Source organism: Pseudophryne corroboree, chromosome 2, assembly GCF_028390025.1.
Source record: "Pseudophryne corroboree isolate aPseCor3 chromosome 2, aPseCor3.hap2, whole genome shotgun sequence".
NCBI lineage: Eukaryota > Metazoa > Chordata > Amphibia > Anura > Myobatrachidae > Pseudophryne > Pseudophryne corroboree.
The window spans coordinates 807,781,961-807,805,039 of NC_086445.1; the positions used below are offsets into that span (position 1 = coordinate 807,781,961).

Consider the following 23,079-nt stretch of genomic DNA (forward strand, 5'->3'; position numbering starts at 1 on the left):
ATAACAGTATTACAATGCACATAGAAACCGTTGCCAAGAATAAGGAAAAATCACGTTGAAAAGGAAAATTACATAATGTCATCTCTTTTTTATATTTGGTGAGTATAGAGTCAAAAAGATAAAGATAAATCAGAAAAGTGATGGAGCATGGAAAGATAGGATAGAAAAGAAAAGGCAAAGCGTAAAGAATAAAGGCCCATATAGACGGGGCCGATGCGGGAGAGATGTGTGCTGAGCGAACCGCTCAGCACACATCTCTCCCGCCGCTCAGCACAGCGCGATCTGTGCTGAGCGTGCGGGAGGAGACGGGGGGGGGGGGCGCTCATTTCACCCAGCGGGTGAAGTGAGCAGCCTGCTAGATTGGCCTGCATGCAGGCCAATCTAGCAGCAGCGATAGCGATGCGCGGGGCTGCGCATCGCTATCGCTGTAGGGGATACACACGGAGCGATAATGCTCAAATTCTAAGCAATCTAGTCAGATTGCTTAGAATCTCGCTCGGTGAGTACCCCCCTTAAGAGTAAAGGGGGGTACACATGGAGAGATCCATGCTTAAATTCTAAGCAATCTGGCTAGATTGCTTAGACATTAAGAACGGATCTCTCCGTGTGTATGCCCCCCAGCGATAGTGATGCGCTATTGCTATCGCCAGTGCTAGATTGGTTGCTCATTTCACTGCTGGGAGAAATGAGTGCCCCCGCCCCTCTCCTTCGCTCAGCATACATCGCGCTGTGTGCCGAGTGGGGGAGAGATGTGTGCTGAGCGGTCTGTGACAGATCGCTCAGCACACATCTCTCCCCATGTGTACGGGGCTTAAGAAGAGAAGGGAGAAGATAAGAAAAGAAGGAGAGTATGCATGAATGAGTGAATGATCCGACTGGTCAAACCAGTACTCAAATAGCTAGCCAAACCCACAGAGGGGTATCAGCTTGTACAGACAAAAGGTCCTATCCCCTCAGTTAAATGCAGGTGAGACCTTAAAATAAGAAGTCCAGGTATTCCAGACTTTAAGAAATCTTGTAGAAGAGCCTCTCAGAGTTATTGTGATATATTCCATTGAATGGATGTGCCAGATTTTGGCAATAATCTCATATATTCTAGGGGGCTTGGGAGACCTCCATTGGGCTGCTACGCAGCATCTGGTTGCAAGGACCATGTGAGTAAATATTTTGTTCTGGTGATGGGACGCTTCAGGAATATCCATTGATAGTAGAAAATAGCCAGGGCCGCAATCTCCTTCCATGTGGAAATCAGATTTGGGCAGTTCCACTAGATATGGAGAAACAGTCCATCAGTTTTTTACATCGCCAACATAAAGAGAAAATCTCAGGGTTCATTTTGTTGAGCCTAGTGGGGACGTAGTACCATCTATAGAAATATTTATACGCATTTTCTTTCAGTCTAACACAAATTGAGCTCGAGGCCACATTTGCATAAATTTCAGACCAGTCATCATTAGTTAGTATTTCTCCCAGGTCAGATTCCCACGCCCTTTCATGAGCATCTTTAGTTTCAATAGAGTGGGATAACAATGTGTACAAAGTTGATATAAGTCCTTTAGTGGAAGCTTTACAAAAAGCTAGGTGTGCTACAGAAGAGAGAGGCAGAGCAGTCATTTGTGGTATAACTGAAGAAAAAAATGTCTAATTTGTAAGTACTGATAGAAACATTTGTGAGAAATTGAGTATTTGGCTTGTAGTTCTGTAAATGTCAGGAAGGACACATTTTGTGTGACATCACTAAGCAGTCTGATTCCGCTAGTCTGCCAGCAATCAAAAGTAGCGGAGGAACAACCAGGACGAAAGTGTGGGTTGGGTTGTCAAACAGTGGAACCAGAGGGCTAGGATGTGGAGCTAGGTTAAACTGCCTATTGGCCAAGTCCCAGACATCTAATGTATGAGATACAATAGGACGATTAGCAACAGTCTTAGGCCGGGACGATCTGGGAAGCCATAGCAAAGAGGATACAGAGTGCAATTTAAGAGCATGGGATTCTATTGCAACCCATATCCTCGAACAGGTGGGTCTGTTCCATAAGATACATTGTGCCAATCTAGCCGCTAAATAGTAAGATTTAAAATTAGGAACATTTAGCCTTATTTTTTAATACTAGTACTAGTAGGCAGTGGACATTTATGTCTGATGTCAGTCCCTGGTTCAGCACACTTCCATTCAACTACCAAAAAAGCACAAATCTATCCCAATGGACTTGGACATAAACTTAACTCCGATGCTGATCATACATAGAGACTCCTCATAGCTTGCTTAGTTGTAACACTATTCAAGCTTGAGCTTCTGCACTTCTTTCTACTTGCGATGATTATACACTCTTGAGTAATCTTCCACAGGCTCTGTATTCAGCGCCCACCCCCAGGTTTGGACACGACAATTTTTGAATCGTCTTCTGCTGTCATTAATCTATCTCCTATTCTATCAATCACCTATACTATGGTGCACAACCCACTAAGCAGTGACCAGCCTAAGGGTCTTTTAACAATAAACAAAACAATCTGCAAGTTTCCTTAAAATATTCCTATTTGGCAAAAGAATATGCTCAAGGATTGTATTCTGCAGTCTTATTTTTCTTTTGATTATCTTTTTTCTTCGGCCTCGTTTCAGCTGCAGGGTTTTTAATCATTTTGCAGTAACTGATTTCACACACTATTACATATAGCTGATGTTTGTTTATTCAGTATATTTAATACTTCCCAATATTCAGCCACAAGAAATTAGTATTATCTATTCATATTTTTACAAAAGTAAAATATAATTTGTAAACAAACTTCTTTAAAACATAACATGGAGAGATTTTGTCTATGAGAGATTTTGACTGAGCGTTTTTCCTTGAACTGGCAGTAGGAGATTTTGACTAACTTTTCCAGCGATTTTGACTAAGTGTGCAAGCAGTTTTGGCTATGGGCGATTTTGGCTAAGTCATTTAAACAAGGGGATGCTTTTTCCTTTCCAGCAACATAGCCAAAATTGACTTGCCTGCACAGTCTATTTTCAGCAGCGATAGCGCCCTGGCGGGGACGCGCATCGCTATCGCTGGCTGTGTACACATGGAGAGATATGCACTAACTTTCTGAGCAATTTTGACTATATAGTCAAAATCGCTCAGCTATATCGCTCCGTGTGTATGGGCCTTAAGATTTTATTGGTTAAATCACTGTTGGGAATTTAATCATACAGTATTGAAAAAGCAATTTCTCATAGTGAAAATGTAGGGAATATAATGTTCTCCTCTAAAGGAAACAATTTCACTTCCTGGCATAATGTCTGATATTTTGAAAGTCTTAGGGGGTATCCTATTAGCCCTGTTAATTTTTGGGCCAAAAAATGTGCCGCTATCAGCCGATAATACACGGGATCGGGGATAAGTTCCCGGACCCATGTGTTATTGTGGGTCCGAAGGCTGCTTACCAGGATTTTATTCTGCCTGCCTGAGGCATGCAAAGCATAATACCCGGTAAGTGCCGGGATCAGGAGATGAGGATGCTGGTATCGGGGCTAATATAATAGCCCCCGGCAAACCTATTAGCAGCTGTAAATAACCACAGCTAATAGGATATACCCCTTAAAATGTTACAAATAAGAGAACACATAAATACTGTAGAAATGTTAGGGATGTTCATGTTCTAAGTACCAGTTTCCATAAATGCCTCTATTCTATAAAGTGACGTACTGCTGTACTGTATTTGTGTTCCTGAGCTTCCATGCAATCTCCCTAGCATATAATACATTTTATTATTATTATTATTATCATCATCATCAGAAGCAGTGGTAAAAACCTATTTGTGGCATACATTGTGGGAAGCCCTTACCTAGAAATAGTGTTGACAGCCCAATAGTCGTATATATACAGTAGAACATTAATAGTTTTTTGGATTCTTTTTTATAGATTTCGTTGGAGAAGACGACTACTTGTTATATCTGCTGCCAATGATGAAGAGTGGGCTTATCAGCAGCAACTTTACGCACTGACTGGACAGGCTTGTAACATGGGTAAGTCAGAATATTTAGGTTGCAATGTTATTCCACTTACTATTTACTCTTTAACTGTTCTTTTCTTTTTTTCTCTCATTGGTCCCTGCATGCCGCCATCTTTCATGACAGCTGTACACCCCACAAAAAATTAATTCTCATTTAGGGGCCTATTTATTAAATCATATTTGCAAGATATTCCCCCAAACATACCGATATTTGGGGTACACCCTTTTCTCTGGCGTCCTAGTGGATGCTGGGACTCCGTAAGGACCATGGGGAATAGCGGCTCCGCAGGAGACTGGGCACAACTAAAAGAAAGCTTTTGGTCTAACTGGTGTGCACTGGCTCCTCCCTCTATGACCCTCCTCCAGACTTCAGTTAGAATCTTGTGCCCGGCTGAGCTGGATGCACACTAGGGGCTCTCCTGAGCTCCTAGAAAAGAAAGTATATTTTAGGTTTTTTATTTTCAGTGAGATCTGCTGGCAACAGACTCACTGCTACGAGGGACTAAGGGGAGAAGAAGCGAACCTACCTGCTTGCAGCTAGCTTGGGCTTCTTAGGCTACTGGACACCATTAGCTCCAGAGGGATCGAACACAGGGCCCGACCTCGATCGTCCGGTCCCGGAGCCGCGCCGCCGTCCCCCTTACAGAGCCAGAAGCATGAAGATGGTCCGGAAAATCGGCGGCAGAAGACTTCGGTCTTCAACAAGGTAGCGCACAGCACTGCAGCTGTGCGCCATTGCTCCTCATGCACACCTCACACTCCGGTCACTGATGGGTGCAGGGCGCTGGGGGGGGGGCGCCCTGAGCAGCAATATTTAATACCTTGGCTGGCAAAAATTCACAATATATAGTCCCAGAGGCTATATATGTGAAAAATACCCCTGCCAGAATCCATAAAAAAGCGGGAGAAAGTCCGCCGAAAAAGGGGCGGGGCTATCTCCCTCAGCACACTGGCGCCATTTTTCCCTCACAGCTCCGCTGGAAGGATCGCTCCCTGGCTCTCCCCTGCAGTTTCAAGCTACAAAAGGGTAAAAAAGAGAGGGGGGGCACTAAATTTAGGCGCAGCAGTATATATATAAGCAGCTATAAGGGAAAATCACTCAGTTATAGTGTTAATCCCTGTGTTATATAGCGCTCTGGTGTGTGCTGGCATACTCTCTCTCTGTCTCCCCAAAGGGCTTTGTGGGGTCCTGTCCTCTGTCAGAGCATTCCCTGTGTCGGTACGGCTGTGTCAACATGTTTGATGAGGAGGCTTATGTGGAGGCGGAGTAGATGCCGATAAATGTGATGTTACCCCCTGCGGGGCCGACACCTGAGTGGATGGTTATGTGGAAGGAATTACGTGACAGTGTCGACTCCTTACATAAAAGGTTTGACGACATACCAAATATGGGACAGCCGGCTTCTCAGCTTGTGCCTGCCCAGGCGTCTCAAAAGCCATCAGGGGCTCTAAAACGCCCGCTACCTCAGATGGCAGACACAGATGTCGACACGGATACTGACTCCAGTGTCGACGACGATGAGACTAATGTAACTTCCAATAGGGCCACACGTTACATGATTGAGGCAATGAAAAATGTGTTGCACATTTCTGATGTTACCCCAGGTACCACAAAAAAGGGTATTATGTTTGGAGAGAAAAAACTACCAGTAGTTTTTCCTCCATCTGAGGAATTAAATGAAGTGTGTGAAGAAGCGTGGGCTTCCCCCGATAAGAAACTGGTAATTTCTAAAAGGTTACTAATGACGTACCCTTTCCCGCCAGAGGATAGGTCACGTTGGGAAACATCCCCTAGGGTGGATAAAGCGCTCACACGCTTGTCAAAGAAGGTGGCACTACCGTCTCCGGATACGGCCGCCCTAAAGGAACCTGCTGATAGAAAGCAGGAGGCTATCCTGAAGTCTGTATATACACACACAGGTATTATACTGAGACCAGCTATTGCTTCAGTATGGATGTGCAGTGCTGCAGCTGCGTGGTCAGATTCCCTGTCGGAAAATATTGATACCCTAGACAGGGCCACTATATTGCTAACCGTAGAGCATATTAAAGACGCAGTCTTATACATGAGAGATGCACAGAGGGATATTTGCCGGGTGGCATCTAAAATAAGTGCAATGTCCATTTCTGCCAGGAGAGGGTTATGGACTCGGCAGTGGACAGGTGATGCAGATTCTAAAAGGCACATGGAAGTTTTGCCTTATAAGGGTTGTTCGGGGATGGTCTCTCGGACCTCGTTTCCACAGCAACAGCTGGGAAGTCTGCATTTTTACCCCATGTTCCCTCACAGCCAAAGAAAGCACCGTATTATCAGGTACAGCCCTTTCGACCCCATAAGGGCAAGCGGGTTAAAGGCGCGTCCTTTCTGCCCAGAGGCAGAAGTAGAGGGAAAAAGCTGCAGCATACAGCCAGTTCCCAGGAGCAAAAGTCCTCCCCCGCTTCCTCCAAGTCCACCGCATGACGCTGGGGCTCCACAGGCGGATCCAGGTACGGTGGGGGCCCGTCTCAAAAACTTCAGCAATCAGTGGGCTCGCTCACGGGTGGATCCCTGGATCCTTCAAGTAGTATCTCAGGGGTACAAGCTGGAATTCGAGACGTCTCCCCCCCGCCGTTTCCTCAAATCTGCCTTGCCAACAACTCCCTCGGGCAGGGAGGCAGTGCTAGAGGCAATTCACAAGCTGTATTCCCAGCAGGTGATAGTCAAGGTGCCCCTACTTCAACAAGGACGGGGTTACTATTCCACAATGTTTGTGGTACCGAAACCGGACGGTTCGGTGAGACCCATTTTAAATTTGAAATCCTTGAACACATATATAAAAAAATTCAAGTTCAAGATGGAATCGCTCAGGGCGGTTATTGCAAGCCTGGACGAGGGAGATTACATGGTATCACTGGACATCAAGGATGCTTACCTGCATGTCCCCATTTACCATCCTCACCAGGAGTACCTCAGATTTGTGGTACAGGATTGTCATTACCAATTCCAGACATTGCCGTTTGGTCTATCCACGGCTCTGAGGGTCTTTACCAAGGTAATGGCCGAAATGATGATACTCCTTCGAAAGAAGGGAGTTTTAATTATCCCGTACTTGGACGATCTCCTGATAAAGGCGAGGTCCAGGGAGCAGTTGTTGGTCGGGGTAGCACTATCTCGGGAGGTGCTACAACAGCACGGCTGGATTCTAAATATTCCAAAGTCACAGCTGGTCCCTACGACACGTCTACTGTTCCTGGGGATGGTTCTGGACACAGAACAGAAAAAAGTGTTTCTCCCGGAGGAGAAGGCCAAGGAGCTGTCATCTCTAGTCAGAGGCCTCCTAAAACCAAAACAGGTGTCGGTGCATCACTGCACGCGGATCCTGGGAAAGATGGTAGCTTCCTACGAAGCAATTCCATTCGGCAGGTTCCATGCAAGAACCTTTCAGTGGGACCTGTTGGACAAGTGGTCCGGATCGCATCTTCAGATGCATCGGCTGATAACCCTGTCTCCAAGGACCAGGGTGTCTCTGCTGTGGTGGCTGCAAAGTGCTCATCTTCAAGAGGGCCGCAGATTTGGCATACAGGACTGGGTCCTGGTGACCACGGATGCCAGCCTTCGAGGCTGGGGGGCAGTCACACAGGGAAGAAACTTCCAAGGACTATGGTCAAGTCAGGAGACTTCCCTACACATAAATATTCTGGAACTGAGGGCCATTTTCAATGCCCTAAGTCAGGCAAAACCCCTGCTTCAAAACCAGCCGGTACTGATCCAGTCAGACAACATCACGGCAGTCGCCCATGTAAACCGACAGGGCGGCACGAGAAGCAGGACGGCGATGGCAGAAGCCACAAGGATTCTCCGATGGGCGGAAAATCACGTGTTAGCACTGTCAGCAGTGTTCATTCCGGGAGTGGACAACTGGGAAGCAGACTTCCTCAGCAGGCACAACCTCCACCTGGGAGAGTGGGGACTTCATCCAGAAGTCTTCCAACTGATTGTAAACCGTTGGGAAAGGCCACAGGTGGACATGATGGCGTCCCGCCTAAACAAAAAGCTAGAAAGATATTGCGCCAGGTCAAGAGACCCTCAGGCGATAGCTGTGGACGCTCTAGTGACACCGTGGGTGTACCGGTCGGTTTATGTGTTCCCTCCTCTTCCTCTCATACCAAAGGTACTGAGGATAATAAGGAGAAGAGGAGTAAGAACTATACTCATTGTTCCGGATTGGCCAAGAAGAGCTTGGTACCCGGAACTTCAAGAAATGATCTCAGAGGACCCATGGCCTCTGCCGCTCAGACAGGACCTGCTGCAGCAGGGGCCCTGTCTGTTCCAAGACTTACCGCGGCTGCGTTTGACGGCATGGCGGTTGAACACCGGATCCTGAAGGAAAAGGGCATTCCGGAGGAAGTCATTCCTACGCTGATTAAAGCTAGGAAAGAAGTGACCGCAAACCATTATCACCGCATTTGGCGAAAATATGTTGCGTGGTGTGAGGCCAGGAAGGCCCCAACGGAGGAATTTCAGCTGGGCCGTTTTCTGCACTTCCTACAGTCAGGGGTGACTATGGGCCTAAAATTGGGCTCCATTAAGGTCCAGATTTCGGCTCTATCGATTTTCTTCCAGAGAGAACTGGCTTCACTACCTGAAGTTCAGACTTTTGTTAAAGGAGTGCTGCATATTCAGCCCCCTTTTGTGCCTCCAGTGGCACCTTGGGATCTCAACGTGGTGTTGGATTTCCTAAAGTCACATTGGTTTGAGCCATTTAAAACCGTGGAATTGAAATATCTCTCGTGGAAAGTGGTCATGTTGTTGGCCTTGGCTTTGGCCAGACGTGTATCAGAATTGGCGGCTTTGTCATGTAAAAGCCCTTATCTGATTTTCCATATGGATAGGGCAGAATTGAGGACTCGTCCCCAATTTCTCCCTAAGGTGGAATCAGCCTTTCATCTGAACCAACCTATCGTGGTGCCTGCGGCTACTAAAGACTTGGAGGCTTCCAAGTTGTTGGACGTAGTCAGGGCCCTGAAAATTTATGTTTCCAGGACAGCTGGAGTCAGAAAGACTGACTCGCTATTTATACTGTATGCGCCCCACAAGTTTGGTGCACCTGCTTCAAAGCAGACTATTGCTCGCTGGATCTGTAGTACGATTCAGCTTGCACATTCTGCGGCTGGACTGCCGCATCCTAAATCAGTGAAAGCACATTCCACGAGGAAGGTGGGCTCTTCTTGGGCGGCTGCCCGAGGGGACTCGGCTCTACAACTTTGCCGAGCAGCTACTTGGTCGGGGTCAAACACATTTGCTAAGTTCTACAAGTTTGACACCCTGGCTGAGGAGGACCTAGAGTTTGCCCATTCGGTGCTGCAGAGTCATGCGCACTCTCCCGCCCGTTTGGGAGCTTTGGTATAATCCCCATGGTCCTTACGGAGTCCCAGCATCCACTTAGGACGTCAGAGAAAATAAGAATTTACTCACCGGTAATTCTATTTCTCGTAGTCCGTAGTGGATGCTGGGCGCCCATCCCAAGTGCGGATTGTCTGCAATACTTGTATATAGTTATTGTTTAACTAAAGGGTTATTGTTGAGCCATCTGTTGAGAGGCTCAGTTGTTGTCATACTGTTAACTGGGTATTGTATCACGAGTTATACGGTGTGATTGGTGTGGCTGGTATGAGTCTTACCCGGGATTCAAAATCCTTCCTTATTGTGTCAGCTCTTCCGGGCACAGTATCCTAACTGAAGTCTGGAGGAGGGTCATAGAGGGAGGAGCCAGTGCACACCAGTTAGACCAAAAGCTTTCTTTTAGTTGTGCCCTGTCTCCTGCGGAGCCGCTATTCCCCATGGTCCTTACGGAGTCCCAGCATCCACTACGGACTACGAGAAATAGAATTACCGGTGAGTAAATTCTTATTATATATTACACATCCAGTGTCGGACTGGGGCATGAAGGGCCCACTGGGGGAATGCAGTGATAGGGGCCCATACTTAGGGGTGTGGTCAACCTACAAAAGGGGTGTGACCAACCCCCACAGAGGCTTGAAATACACAATATACTTGTGCAGTGAAATGCAATGTATCATACCATGTATAATACAAGTGCACAGTCTGGAACCTGATCCCTAGAGGAAGGAGTGGGGCCCCAGGTAGTGGCGCCCACCGGTGGTTTCTCCTGTACCCCTGTGGGCCAGTCCGACCATGAACACATCGCCTGAATGTATCTACAGGGGACCGCAGCACATACTGTAAGTATATTCTCCGATCCCTCATTTTTGCTTGCAGTGGCACTCCCCATAAGTTTCTAAGGGGGCTGCTTCAATGGCAAATTTATATTGCATTCTAGAGCTTAGTACTAGAAGATTATACAGGTAAGCTGCCCTTACATAGGTCAATACAGCAAATTGGTAGCTGCTAGGAAAAATTGTAGCGCATTCCACTCCCCACCAAATGGAGGGTATACTGTACCTGTGATATAAAAATTCCCAGCGCTCACCATATGTGACAAATAATAATACTTCACACTCTTGTTAGGAGGTATAACAAAGTGTATTTATATTTATGAAATCAAAATAAGACCATAAAAAAACTGCGGAAATAATAAAAAAATTGAATTGTAGAGATATCTGGGTTCTAAATCAGTGGTCCTAATACTGGTATACAAACATATAACAAGACAAACTCAAAACCAACTAGCAAAGGAAATGTTAAAAGTTTTCCAGATGGGTCTTTAATTAATTGACCAACTCTGTGATTGATGTTGTCAATCACGCATGCAGGAGTGCTAACCATGTGCAGGCTATTGTAGATTTCTTGGGGAGACAGATCCCTCCCCGCTGACGTCCACTTACACATGCGCCGGTAGAAGCAGGAAGTAAAAGGATTTACTTTCAGAGCCTCTGTCCTGTCGACTTTTATTTCTTATTACCTTGAATTACAGTGATATGGAACCTTTACTATAAGGGGCTGTCCGCAACCTACAAAATTGTTATTTCCACTTTTGATGAGAGATGGATGTAATTAAAGTGGAATAATTCCAATGATCTCTATTATAAATGCTGTATGTTTATTTGTTTAGTTCTACTTTACATTCATGTTGCCATCACTTTAAAATAGTGATTTTTATTAAGCCAGATTACTGTATACAATAAACTTAATAATGATACATACTTGCTAATGATGCTGTGTGCTTGTGTCATGATGGCAGTACCACACTTATGGGCCCTACAGACATGACGATATGCCGCCGAGCTGCCCGACCACCGATACGGCAGACGGGTGACCCGGCGGCGGGGGGACAGTTACCGGGGAGTGAAGTTTCTTCACTCCCCCTGTCACACGGCTCCATAGAAGTGCAGGCAAATATGGACGAGATCGTCCATATTGGCCTGCATGCACAGCCGACGGGGTACCAGCGATGAACGAACGCGGGGCCACGCATCGTTCATCGCTGGTGCCTCTACACTGCACGATATGAACGTTATCTCGTTCATTAATGAACAAGATCGTTCATATCTTGCAGTGTTATCGCCCAGTGTGTAGGGCGCATTAGAGAAGTTTGTTTTTAATCTACAGAACATTTATAGTCTGACTCATCGAGTTCATAGTCAGTTGATTGCAATCCACATAAAACCTAATCATGAGACATTATTAGAAACATGTTCAGCAGTTCTGTAAACATGAAGGCATCCTTGTTATGACTGAAGTCTCAAGAAATTGTACAATTTAAAAGATCAGCTAGCCCTTTTTTTATTTAGGCACATAACTGTGGAAAGAGGGGAAAGGTAATTATTATTACAGTGACTTGTAAGGCCATCATCAGAGAGCTCCCGTTCTCTACCTGATCTGTGGGGATCTGTACCTCATGTTTTCTTAAGCTGAGTCCAGTGATAACCCCCTCCCTTCATTAATAAATATCTGCCTTGTCTCTAAAACTCATGATTCCTCAAAATGAGTTTTAGCGTTGTCATAAAACCCACAAATTAGAAACTGCCTAATTTGTGTAATACAGTAATTCATTGGGAATACTTCCCCTAACTCTTCACATATACTGCGCTCTCTAGATCCGAGCCTTAGACATGCAGGTTATACTGCAAAGATGCTGAAGGAAGCTATCCTAGAATTTAAATCTTCCAGATCAATAGTGTACTGAAAGCATCACCTGATTGAATGACCCACCTCCAGTCCAATTATGCCTCGTACACTTTACTGTACCTTAATGTCAGGCTCTTCCCTCTTACTGACTACTGCTAATACCACTTTCAGACAGAAAAGTCTGAAAGTCCTGGCAATTACCCGGCATTTCAATGCTGGGCAGTTTTGCCGGTCCCTGCCTACTACATCTATAAATATGTATCATGTGATGTACAATAGGTGTTAGTTTTATTTTATATTTCTTTACATTTATATTAAAGCATTTGGTAATGCTCATTCCATGACATGGCTGCCGCTGCATCCACTACAAAACAAAACAAAATGGGACCGTATATTTGGTATCAAATCATAGCACCTTCTTCATGTTAAAAATAGTTTCACATTTATTTTTTAATTATCTGCACAACCAGCCTAATTTCTGTGTATTTGCTAATAACACTGAGAGCTGCCATGGTCCTTATTGTATTAAGTTACAGGACACATTCACTCAATCACTCCTTTATCTGTTCAGGACACATGGGTGATGGGCATTGAGGCAGGGGTGAACAGATAACACTTAAAAGTCCAGACTTCCAGTCCATTGCAAGGCAAGCTCACACATGCACATGCACCCAGACTGGACAGTGAATTGGTATATTCATTCCTACTGCTGTGAGCTGAGTGTCGCAGAGAGCAGAGTGTCACTGAGAGCCAAGGGTCGATGTGAGCTGAGTGTCGCTAAGAGCTAATTAGCTGACAGCCGAGTGACACTGAGAGTGTCATTGAGAGCTAAGTATCACTGTGAGCTGAGTGTCACTGAGAGCTAAGTGTCGCTGTGAGCTGAGTGTCACTGACAGCTAAGTATCGCTGTGAGCTGAGTGTCACTGAGAGCCAAGTATCGCTGAGAGCTGAGTGTCACTGAGAGCTAAGTATCGCTGAGAGCTGAGCGTCACTGACAGCTAAGTATCGCTGAGAGCTGAGCGTCACTGACAGCTAAGTATCGCTGAGAGCTGAGCGTCACTGAGAGCTAAGTATCGCTGAGAGCTGAGCGTCACTGAGAGCTAAGTATCGCTGAGAGCTGAGCGTCACTGACAGCTAAGTATCGCTGAGAGCTGAGCGTCACTGAGAGCTAAGTATCGCGGAGAGCTGAGCGTCACTAAGAGCTAAGTATCGCTGAGAGCTGAGCGTCACTGAGAGTTAAGTATCGCTGAGAGCTGAGCGTCACTGAGAGCTAAGTATCGCTGTGAGCTGAGTATCACTGAGAGCTAAGTATCGCTGTGAGCTGAGTATCACTGAGAGCTAAGTATCGCTGTGAGCTAGGTGTCACTGAGAGCTAAGTTTCATTGGCCCAAATGTATTAAGCTTTAGCAAGAGGTAAATTGAAGACAGATAAATAGTGATAAATGGGCAGCCAATCAGCTCATAACTGTCATTTTTCAAACAGCCTGTGACATGGCCGTTAGGAAGCTGATTGGCTGGTCATTAATCTCTCTTTATCTGTCTCCACTTAATCTCTTGTTAAAGCTTAATACATTTGGGCCATTGAGAGCTAAGTATCGCTGTGAGCTGTGTGTCATTGAGAGCGAAGTATCGCTGTGAGCCGTGTGTCGTGGTGAGCCGAGTGTCACTGTTGTCAGGAATCTGCATTTTGTATCAGGTCACTTACCGGTGCTCTGATGCGCTGGCCTCCAGAGGTCACATCCTCAGCATGTTCCATGATTGCCTGCAATGTGCAGAGACTTTTTCCAGTATGTACCCCGCTTGCCATACAGCGTGTACCCCAATGTATTTGCACCATCTCCAGAGTACAGGCACCACCATGTTGCTATGGATCATCTGATTGCAAGTCCTCCAACCACAAGCATTGGTTAGTCACATGACTCTGCTGTCCAATGGATAACCAGTAAGGGGTAAAAAGGGCTAGACAGAGACCTAGCAAATTGCTGAGAACATCCTCGCTATCTCAGCTGTGTTCAAGCTCAATCTCCAGTGTTCATCTCAAGTTCCAGCAGTATTACCAGCACTGTGATTCAGCTCCAAGTATTTCGCCTATACTAAGACTGCAGCAGCGTTGCCAGCAATAAGTACTTGCACCTGTATTGTTATTCCAACACCACTGTCAGCTCAGTGTCTCCAGCACTAAGTATTTGCGTCTGTATTGTGATTCCAGCACCATTGCAAGCTCAGTGTTTCCAGCATCAAGTACTTGCACATGTACTGTGATGCCAGGAGCTACATTACCTCTCCAGTGTATTCTAGAGTGTGTCGCTCTTCCAGTTCCAGAACAATCCATCCAGTGTCTACTTGTGTGTACTGCAGTTCCAGCTGTCTCACTGGTGTCAGTCCGGTACAAGTTTATCAGCTTCCAGGTTGAATCCAGTACTAGCTGTCTTTCCAGTTCCAGTCCGGTTAAGTTTATCAGCTTCCAGGCTGACTCCAGTTCCAGCTATCTCTCCGGTTTCACTCTGGTACAAGTATTTCAGCTTCCAAGTTTTGACTCCAGTTCCAGTAATCTCATCGGTCCGGTTCAAAATAAACAGCTTCCAAGCAAACTCCAATTCCAGTTACCTCACCGGTTACAGTTCAATTAATACTTCTTTGTTGTCATCTGTTCCAGTTATTTACCAAGACTGTTTTCAAGTTTAACTCATTGCAGTATATCTTCTATGCAATTTACCAAGGCTGCTTCCAAGCTTAACTCATTGCAGTATATTATCTATGCCATTCTTCAATAAATATTTCTAAAGATATTCTCATCTCTCTGTGTACCTCATGTGCAAGACGTGCCTATGTCCACCGAGTTTCCTACACCTTGTGCCTACCACAGAACCAAACGTAGATTCAAACTTGGGTTCACAATTACCAGAGTTCTGACAACTGTGAGCTGAGTGTTGCTGAGAGCTAATTAGCTGAGTGCTGAGTATCACTGTGAGCTGAGTGTTGCTGAGAGCTAATTAGCTGAGTGCTGAGTATCACTGTGAGCTGAGTTTCACTGAGAGCTAAGTATCGCTGTGAGACGTGTCACTGAGAGTTGAGTGTCACTGAGAGCTAAGTATCGCTGTGAGACGTGTCACTGAGAGTCGAGTGTCACTGAGAGCTAAATATCGCTGTGAGACATGTGTCACTGAGAGTCGAGTGTCACTGAGAGCTAAATATCGCTGTGAGACATGTCACTAAGAGTCGAGTGTCACTGAGAGTTAAGTATCGCTGTGAGACGTGTCACTGAGAGCCGAGTGTCACTGAGAGCTTAGTATCGCTGTGGGCCATGTGTCACTGAGAGCTAAGTATTGCTGTGAGACATGTGTCACTGAGAGTCGAGTGTCACTGAGAGCTAAGCATCGCTGTGGGCCATGTGTCACTGAGTGCTAAGTATCGCTGAAAGCCGAGTGTCACTGAGAGCTAAGTATCATTGTAAGCTATGTGTCACTGAGTGCTAAGTATCGCTGAGAGCCGAGTGTCACTGAGAACCATGTGTCCCTGAGAACTGAGTGTCAATGTGAACTGAGTATCACTGAAAGTCGAGTATCACTGAGAGCTAAGTATCGCTGAGTGTCGCTGTGAGACGAGTGTTGCTGAGAGCTGAGCTAAGCAGCTCTAAAAAATCTCCATTATTGCACATCTTCACACACAGACCTACATGCCTTCCTCAAATAAGTACAAAAAAACAACAACAATAAAAACAAGCTGGTTAATCACTCAGTTTAATAAACTTCTTATCTCCATCTCATAGTTTGGAGCAGCGAATCAATCAGATACAGCGTAAATATATTCACACCAAGCAGAACCCTCTGATGTTGTATATGCACTGTATTGGTAAAGCCCTAGTTATTGAGCAAGGGTGCTCTACCCTCCCTTCAATTAAAACTAATGTACTCATTTCATCAGACTTTGTAGTGCTTTAGTAATGGTTCATACTCTATTAGGCCACTGAACATAACGCATCGGACTTTAAGAAATCATTCATTTGGTGTTTGCAAAATACAAGTTAGAAGCAAATGGCATCCACATGATATTTACGTTGCACATTTTTTCCAAAGACAGCATCTGGTTTGTGTATGTGTTCAGGGATATTTAATACTTATTTAAGTACAGTATAAAGAAAAAAAACAACTTTAAAGTTTGGGGGAGAACTGGAAACAGAATGGCACATGTAATACACACCTCGGAGTTCTCCTTCATGACTCATTTGGCTGGAATACAAAATAACAACATGCCTGTAGATAAAGGCCACTGGGTTTGCCAACCAAATGTACATTTTAAAAGGAACAAATACTGAAAAGCTTTCTAAACCTAAACTATATTGCAGTGGGCAGTTAATACTAAAGCTGTAACCCTCCTGTCTTTTATGGGTCTGTGAAATACAGAGGGGTCTTTCCTTGTTTTTGGCATGTCTCATAGTATAATGGCTATTGACGCTATGAGGGAGCCAGCATAACAGCCTACAGTAAGGACATGTGACATGTTCCCTTTCTCAGTGTTGCTTGTACTGCATAGTCTAACCATGTTCAGGTGTGAGTGTGTTCTACCCTCTCCCCACCCCCCTAACCCTCCCTACCCGCAGCCTAACCCTAACCTCCCCCCATTTTGCCTAATCCTAACCACCCCACAGAGGTGCCTAAGCCTAACCCTCATGCCCGCTACTTAACCCTAACCCTCCCACCCCCGTAGCCTAACCCTCCAAGGGAGGTGCCTAACCCTAACCCCCCCTCCCCACAGCCTGACTCTAACCCTGCGGGATGCAGCTAAACCTACCCCTCCAGTGGCTTGCCTCTACAGCGCCATGGTGTTTCCTCGGTCGCGATCCCAGATGTTGGGACTCCGGTGCCAAGACGTTGCTCCCTTTCTAGATGCCAGTTTTGGCATTCAAACTAGTGACGGGATCCCGGCATCTGGATTCTGACTGCCGGGTTCCCGACAGCCAGGATCCTGACTGCTTCCCTTTCTATTATAGCAAACGCATGACAATGCGCTAAGAGTAAAACTAGCATCAGTATTTCACTCAGCAACAGGGGAGATGGAAATAAGGCCTACAACCATAACTCTTAACTTGCAAGTGCTACAAACATTATATACTGTAAAAAATACAGTGGTTCCCAGACTCGGCTCCCAAGGACCCCCAAAAGCTCACGCAGCAGGTGCACAGGTGTATTCATTACTCACTGACACATTTTAAAAGTTCCACAGGTGGAGCTCATTATTTCACTTGTTATTCTGTGAGGAGACCTGGATAACGTGAACTGTTGGGGGTCCTTGAGGACCGAGTTAGGGAACCACTGTTTAAGATGATGACTAATTCCAGATTTGATGCTCCAACATGTCCCACCATTCCAGTTATACCCCTCACATTGCAAAGGCGGGTCGCACCCGGGAATTTTATACAGGTCCTTCCTGGGTGTGACCTGCCATGAAAACCCTTTCAGACTGGCAACCCGACCTAGCAATGTGCTGGGTTGAGTTGCCATTGGGGCGAGGTCGAAGGTGGCCCTGACGTTATCGGGGCATGTGCGGAGGCGGCACTTGGAGATGAGATCAATTCCATGCCACCTCCTCCGTGGTGTGAACGGGTCCCGGATCGCATTGAACTCGGTAACCGGTTCACGCCACACCTGACATGGAATAACCCGGGTAAAACCCTGCTTTATTACAGAGTTGAAATGCCGGATTGCTCAACCCGGGATATTTCAGCCTGGCCCTTTCACATTGCACCTCCACCTGGGTCGACCCGGTAATTTACCTGGTTATTTTTGCAATGTGAAATGGGTATTATTGTTGGTTCTACATCACCCTGTATCAACCACAAATCTTAATATCCCATCTATATGCTTTAATTTTAATTTGTCTTGAGGATATTGATTTATAGGGTATCTTATGTAACGGCAACTAAAACTATTTATTTTTGTTCTGGTTAATTAAGGTCATAACATGATAATGCATGTGTTAGTATTTTCCTAATTACCTTTATAATAAGTGAATTTCCCAGTGATTGTTACTGTAACATACTTAATTTGTTTACTTGATTTCTCACTATTGTAGAAATGCCATTTAATTTGGTTCTATTTATGTATATACAGTATTCTTTATGGGTATCCCATTACATTACCGCTATAAAGGGGTGCTATTCAAATCAGTCCACTCATATTTTCTTTTTCTGTTTTTTTTTTTTTCCTGAGGCTCTCTTGTGTGCATATTGTTCCCATTATTAGAGCTCAGACAACCTGTCACTGCCTAAAGAGAGAAACAGCAAGATCTGTAAACGCCATGATATTTTTAGTCATGTAGTTTACAGCAGCAGGGGTGTATCTAGGGGCATGAGCACCCCTGGCAAAGTAAGGGACTGGCGCCCCCCTCCCCAAGGGGCACAGAGTGGTAGTTCCAGGGAGGCGGTGCAGGCAGGTACACTGAGGGAGGATTTTCAGGTAGGGTGAGGATAAGAAAACTGAAGGGGAGTTATAGTGAGGGTGATGGTGAAGAGGTGCTGAGGGGGAGTTACAGGGAAGTTGAGGACAGGGATTCCGAGGGGGAGTTACAGGATGGGGTGAGGGCTGGGACGCTGAGGGGGGAGGTACAGGACGTGGTGAGGGCAGGGATGCTGAGAGGGGAGTTACAGGGAGGGTGAGGTCATGAATGCTGAGAGGGGAGTTACAGGGAGGGTGATGGCAGGTATGCTGAGGGGGAAATGCTGAGAGGTGAGTTACAGGGAGGGTGAGGGCAGGGAGTCACAGTGGCACCCTTGATGAAAGAAAGCACTGCAGCTTTGATAGCGGGGCAGGTGAGAGTAGGGTACATCCATTCGAGTTGATTACTAGACCATGCCCCCTGTATCTCGTCTGATCATTACAGCCACCTCCTCTCTCCAGTGGGAAATCCGCCCCCTGCGGTCACGTAGAGTGTTGATACACTAGTTCTAAGAGTCCTGGCTGCCAGAGCATGCTTTATGAGAGCTACTGTGTGTTTCTACCCCTTGGCTACAGGTGGCACCACAAGGTGGCGTCCCCTTCTTAACTGGCACCCCTGACAAGTGCCATCCTGGCCAATGTATAGACACGCCCCTGTACAGCAGCACACATAATATAATCTTTTAATATAAACTGCTTTAAGGAGGCTATTTAATTTAGTAATAAATGGGAAATCGTGAACATGTTTTTTGCAAAAATCTTCTCCAATTTGGCTTGCTAATGTGTGCGTATTTGAGCCATTGAGGGCACGCGTGTGCACTAAATTTTATGTGTTATTGAGCAAGGACAAGCCAGTAAGACCTCCTGTGTATTTTTGATCTGCGCATGCATGAGTGGCAAAGAATTCAAATGTGCAATAAACTTTTTAAAGACTTCACATGAACTGTAGGTAATCATAACGCCATCTGCTCGGGGTGGGCCCCCTCCTCTCCATGGCACCGTAGGCTCCGGCATTGTGCCGGAGTCAACTGCGCATGCATAGGTCTCCAGAAACAAGATGCTCGCCATGTTCTGGAGACAGAATTTGTACTTCGCATGCACGGTGACCAATTTTTAAGTGATTATTTTTGCCGTGGTGGCTGCGGCTGCAGTGTCCGATGTTGGACTACGGAGAAGTGAGTATTAAATTATGGGTGCAATGTGTGCGGTGTGGGCCCCCTGGACCCAGGGGCCCGTATGCACCGCATACATTGCACCCATGATAGAAACGCTTATGTGCTCAGCCCATAGTTGCCTACCCTCTCTAATGCTGCAGGAGACTCCCTGAAATAGCAGCAATCTCCCTGACTCCCTGAATAGACCAGTAATCTCCCTGATTGCACCGTATCCCCATGATGTAGCTGTTACACACATACATTCAGATGGGATCATCAGTGCCATTTCCCTGCATTGGTTGTACAGCACAATAGGGGTGATTCAGACCTGATTGCACGCAGGCGTTTTTTTGCAGTGCTGCGATCAGGTAGTTGCCGCCTACAGGGGGAGGGGGTAATTGCTGTGCAGGGTGCGAATGCATGTGCAGAGAGCTGCACGATCCGGCCTGGAGCTGACGTCAGGAACCCTCCCTTACAACGGCTGGACACGCCTGCGTTCTACCGGACACTCCATAAAAACGGTCAGTATGGCCACTTCCTGCCAATCTTCTTGCGATCGCCGGTTGCGTTCGCTTTCTTCGTTAGATCAGTCGCTGTCTGGCGATCCCCGTCGCTGGCGGCTGACGCGCATTGCGGAACATACACATGCGCAGTTCAGACCCGATCGCACCGCTGCAAAAAAAGCTAGTGTGATCGGGTCTGAATGACCCCCAATGATCCCTATGGCTGCATATATTCAAATTGTAAAGCGCAACGGAATTTGCTGCGCTATATAAGAAACTGTTAATAAATAAATAAATATATTTTAAATACAGTTTCTCATGGCCACTTACAGTATATGGAATCTCTTGAATACCACAATGCACAAACAAATCCTGAAAAATATCAGTGTCTTTTCTTCAACGAGTAGATCTTACTAACTTTGGGGCTCATTACATTTGGATGTAAGTCAATACATAGGTATTACTGATAGGTATTTCTTTCACAATCTCCCTGAAATGCATCGCTCAGCCACTTTTGTTAGCTATAGGCGCTGCAGCTTAATCTCTCAGCAATTATGTTGATAGTACACATGGAAAACCGTTCATATTTGTGATCTCCAGCCATAAACTTCAACAACTGATAACTTCAATACTGTTCCTTGGCTGCTCGTCCCCAGCCTAGAAATGCTAATCCAGCCGACATGTGTTATCCAGACACATGTTACTGCATCAAACTTTAGAGTTATAAAAAAATTTAACAAATTTCTTCTCAAACAGGGAGGTCACTAGAGCTGGTAGCGTCAAGATTAGCATCCACGTGTATATACATCAAAACTGCCATTTCAGCAAAATGGACAGATGCATTAAGCTGAAGTCATGCCGTCTTTTTCCCTGAAATAGAAAACAGTCTTTTGTATTGGAAGCTGCCATCTGGCACTCTTTAGTGTTCCATGGGTTACTGAAAGTGAAGTTAGTTTCCAACAGAGTCGCATACAAAGCTGACTATGTCATACGTAAGAGGCATGTAAATATGACTGCTCAGAACCCTAGCTTAGAATGGACACACTAGTAAGGAACATCTCTTCACAATGGGGAGAGGAGACAGTTTGTGTATATTAGGCTAGGATCCAATGTGCACTCTTGAACCCTGCATTTTTTTTCAGTAAGCAAAAATACAGCTTCTAGAAGCTATTGATTGGACACATGCCATACTATTCAGTAGAAAATCCTGTTTGCCCCATCTGGAATAGCCTAAGGGTTAGAACACACGGCTGTCATTGTAGAGATCATTGACCCCTGTGGTAAACATTCTTAGGCTTATGCTATATTACACAGCATGTAAAACATGTTTTATATTGTTTTTCTTTTCATATGTTTAGTCAGACTAGCAGATATTGAATAGTAACCTAATTTATTTATTTTATTCTAGTGCATTAGATCCAGCAACAGAATTATATTAAACATAGTGTTATGGTCATACAGAAAATATATTGACATTATCTCTCCAAGACTATGACAGTTTGGCAATACTAGAAAAGGCTACATCTTTCTTTATAACAGTACATCTCTTACTTACATTGTATACAGAAAATACGCCTAATGGTGCCCACACACGGTGTGATTCATGCTATTTGATCTGTTTACTTCAAGTAGCATTGCGTCTATTTCAAATCACACTTAGAGGGTCATTCTGACCCGATCGCACGCTGCAGTTTATCGCAGCGGTGCGATCGGGTCAGTATTGCACATGCGCCGGCGCATGCCAGACGGCCGAAGGCCGTCATTGCCTAGCGATTGCCTCTGCCTGATTGACAGGCAGAGGCGGTCGCTGGGCAGGAGGGGGCTGGATGGCGGCGTTAAGCTGCCGTTTAGGGGGCGCGGTCCGGCCAACGCAGGCGTGGCCGGACCATTGAGGGGGGCGGTCCGCGGCGGTTGCCTGACGTCACACGCAGCCGCTACGACCTGGGCAGCGAAGAGGTTCTCCCGGCCAGCTGCAGGAGCTGCGCTGGCCGGGAGTTACTCCTGAAATGCAAAAGCATCGCACAGCATTTCTGCGGGGGGGCTGGCACTGACATGCGGGGCGGACTAGCCCCGTGCTGGGCGTCCCTCCGCATGTCTGAGGTCTGAGTACCTGTTCGTAACTGTGCTAAATTTAGCACAGCTACGATCAACTTGGAATGACCCCCTGTGTGTCTTGTCCCTTGCGATGCGATGCGATGCGATGCGATGTGCGCTCCCATCTAGTCCATATCTCAAGGCAAAATAGTATTTGCAGGCAGGTATTTTTGTACTACAGTGCATATAGTACATTGTAGTGTATTTATAATTGGATATAGTACAAATCGCATGTAGTAAATAGCATACCCACTTAGTACAAATCGCATAGCACACATTGTATAGGCTCAAATTGCACCTAGCACAAATAGCACAGTATGTGGGCCCCATAACACAGAATACTAGTAATAAATTAGGAAAGACTACAACACAGCACGGATTACCTTTGTCTGGGAACTTATAAAGATAACTTGACGCACATATAATGTTCTAATTGTTCTTACAAAAATAGAAATAGTATACTTTCATTTAAAGTTTGTTTTTAATAGAGTTAAAAAAAACAATATTATAAGACATCTAAATTTAATTTGCTAATGCAGCATATTAACTGGGGTTCCCGTATAATACCGGACATAAGATTTACCATCTCCATAATCTATATTGTGAGAAACACATTAGTGAAAGCCTGCAGGATTCATGGTTGTAAAAGAGAGGCAACATCCCCATCTAATGGCTGAGAATGGTAAATATTATAGTTGTCAGCCATCTGCACAATATATAGGAGAGTCAAAATCACTCAAATATTCCTTAGGCTGAAATAGAATTGAATCCATTATAGGTTATTTTTGGATTTTTAGTTCTATGAAATAATAGTTGCCTATTAAGCATATTATGCT

General features: G+C 45.5%; 1 protein-coding gene across 1 annotated transcript in view; it reads left to right on the top strand.

The window, feature by feature from the left end:
- Positions 1-23,079, top strand: part of CCDC80 (coiled-coil domain containing 80) — a 254,375-nt gene that overhangs the window by 185,783 nt on the left and 45,513 nt on the right. Inside the window, exon 6 of the mRNA XM_063955633.1 lies at positions 3,900-4,003. Within this exon, the coding sequence (XP_063811703.1) occupies positions 3,900-4,003 (104 nt within the window). The remainder of the gene's footprint in view (positions 1-3,899; positions 4,004-23,079) is intronic.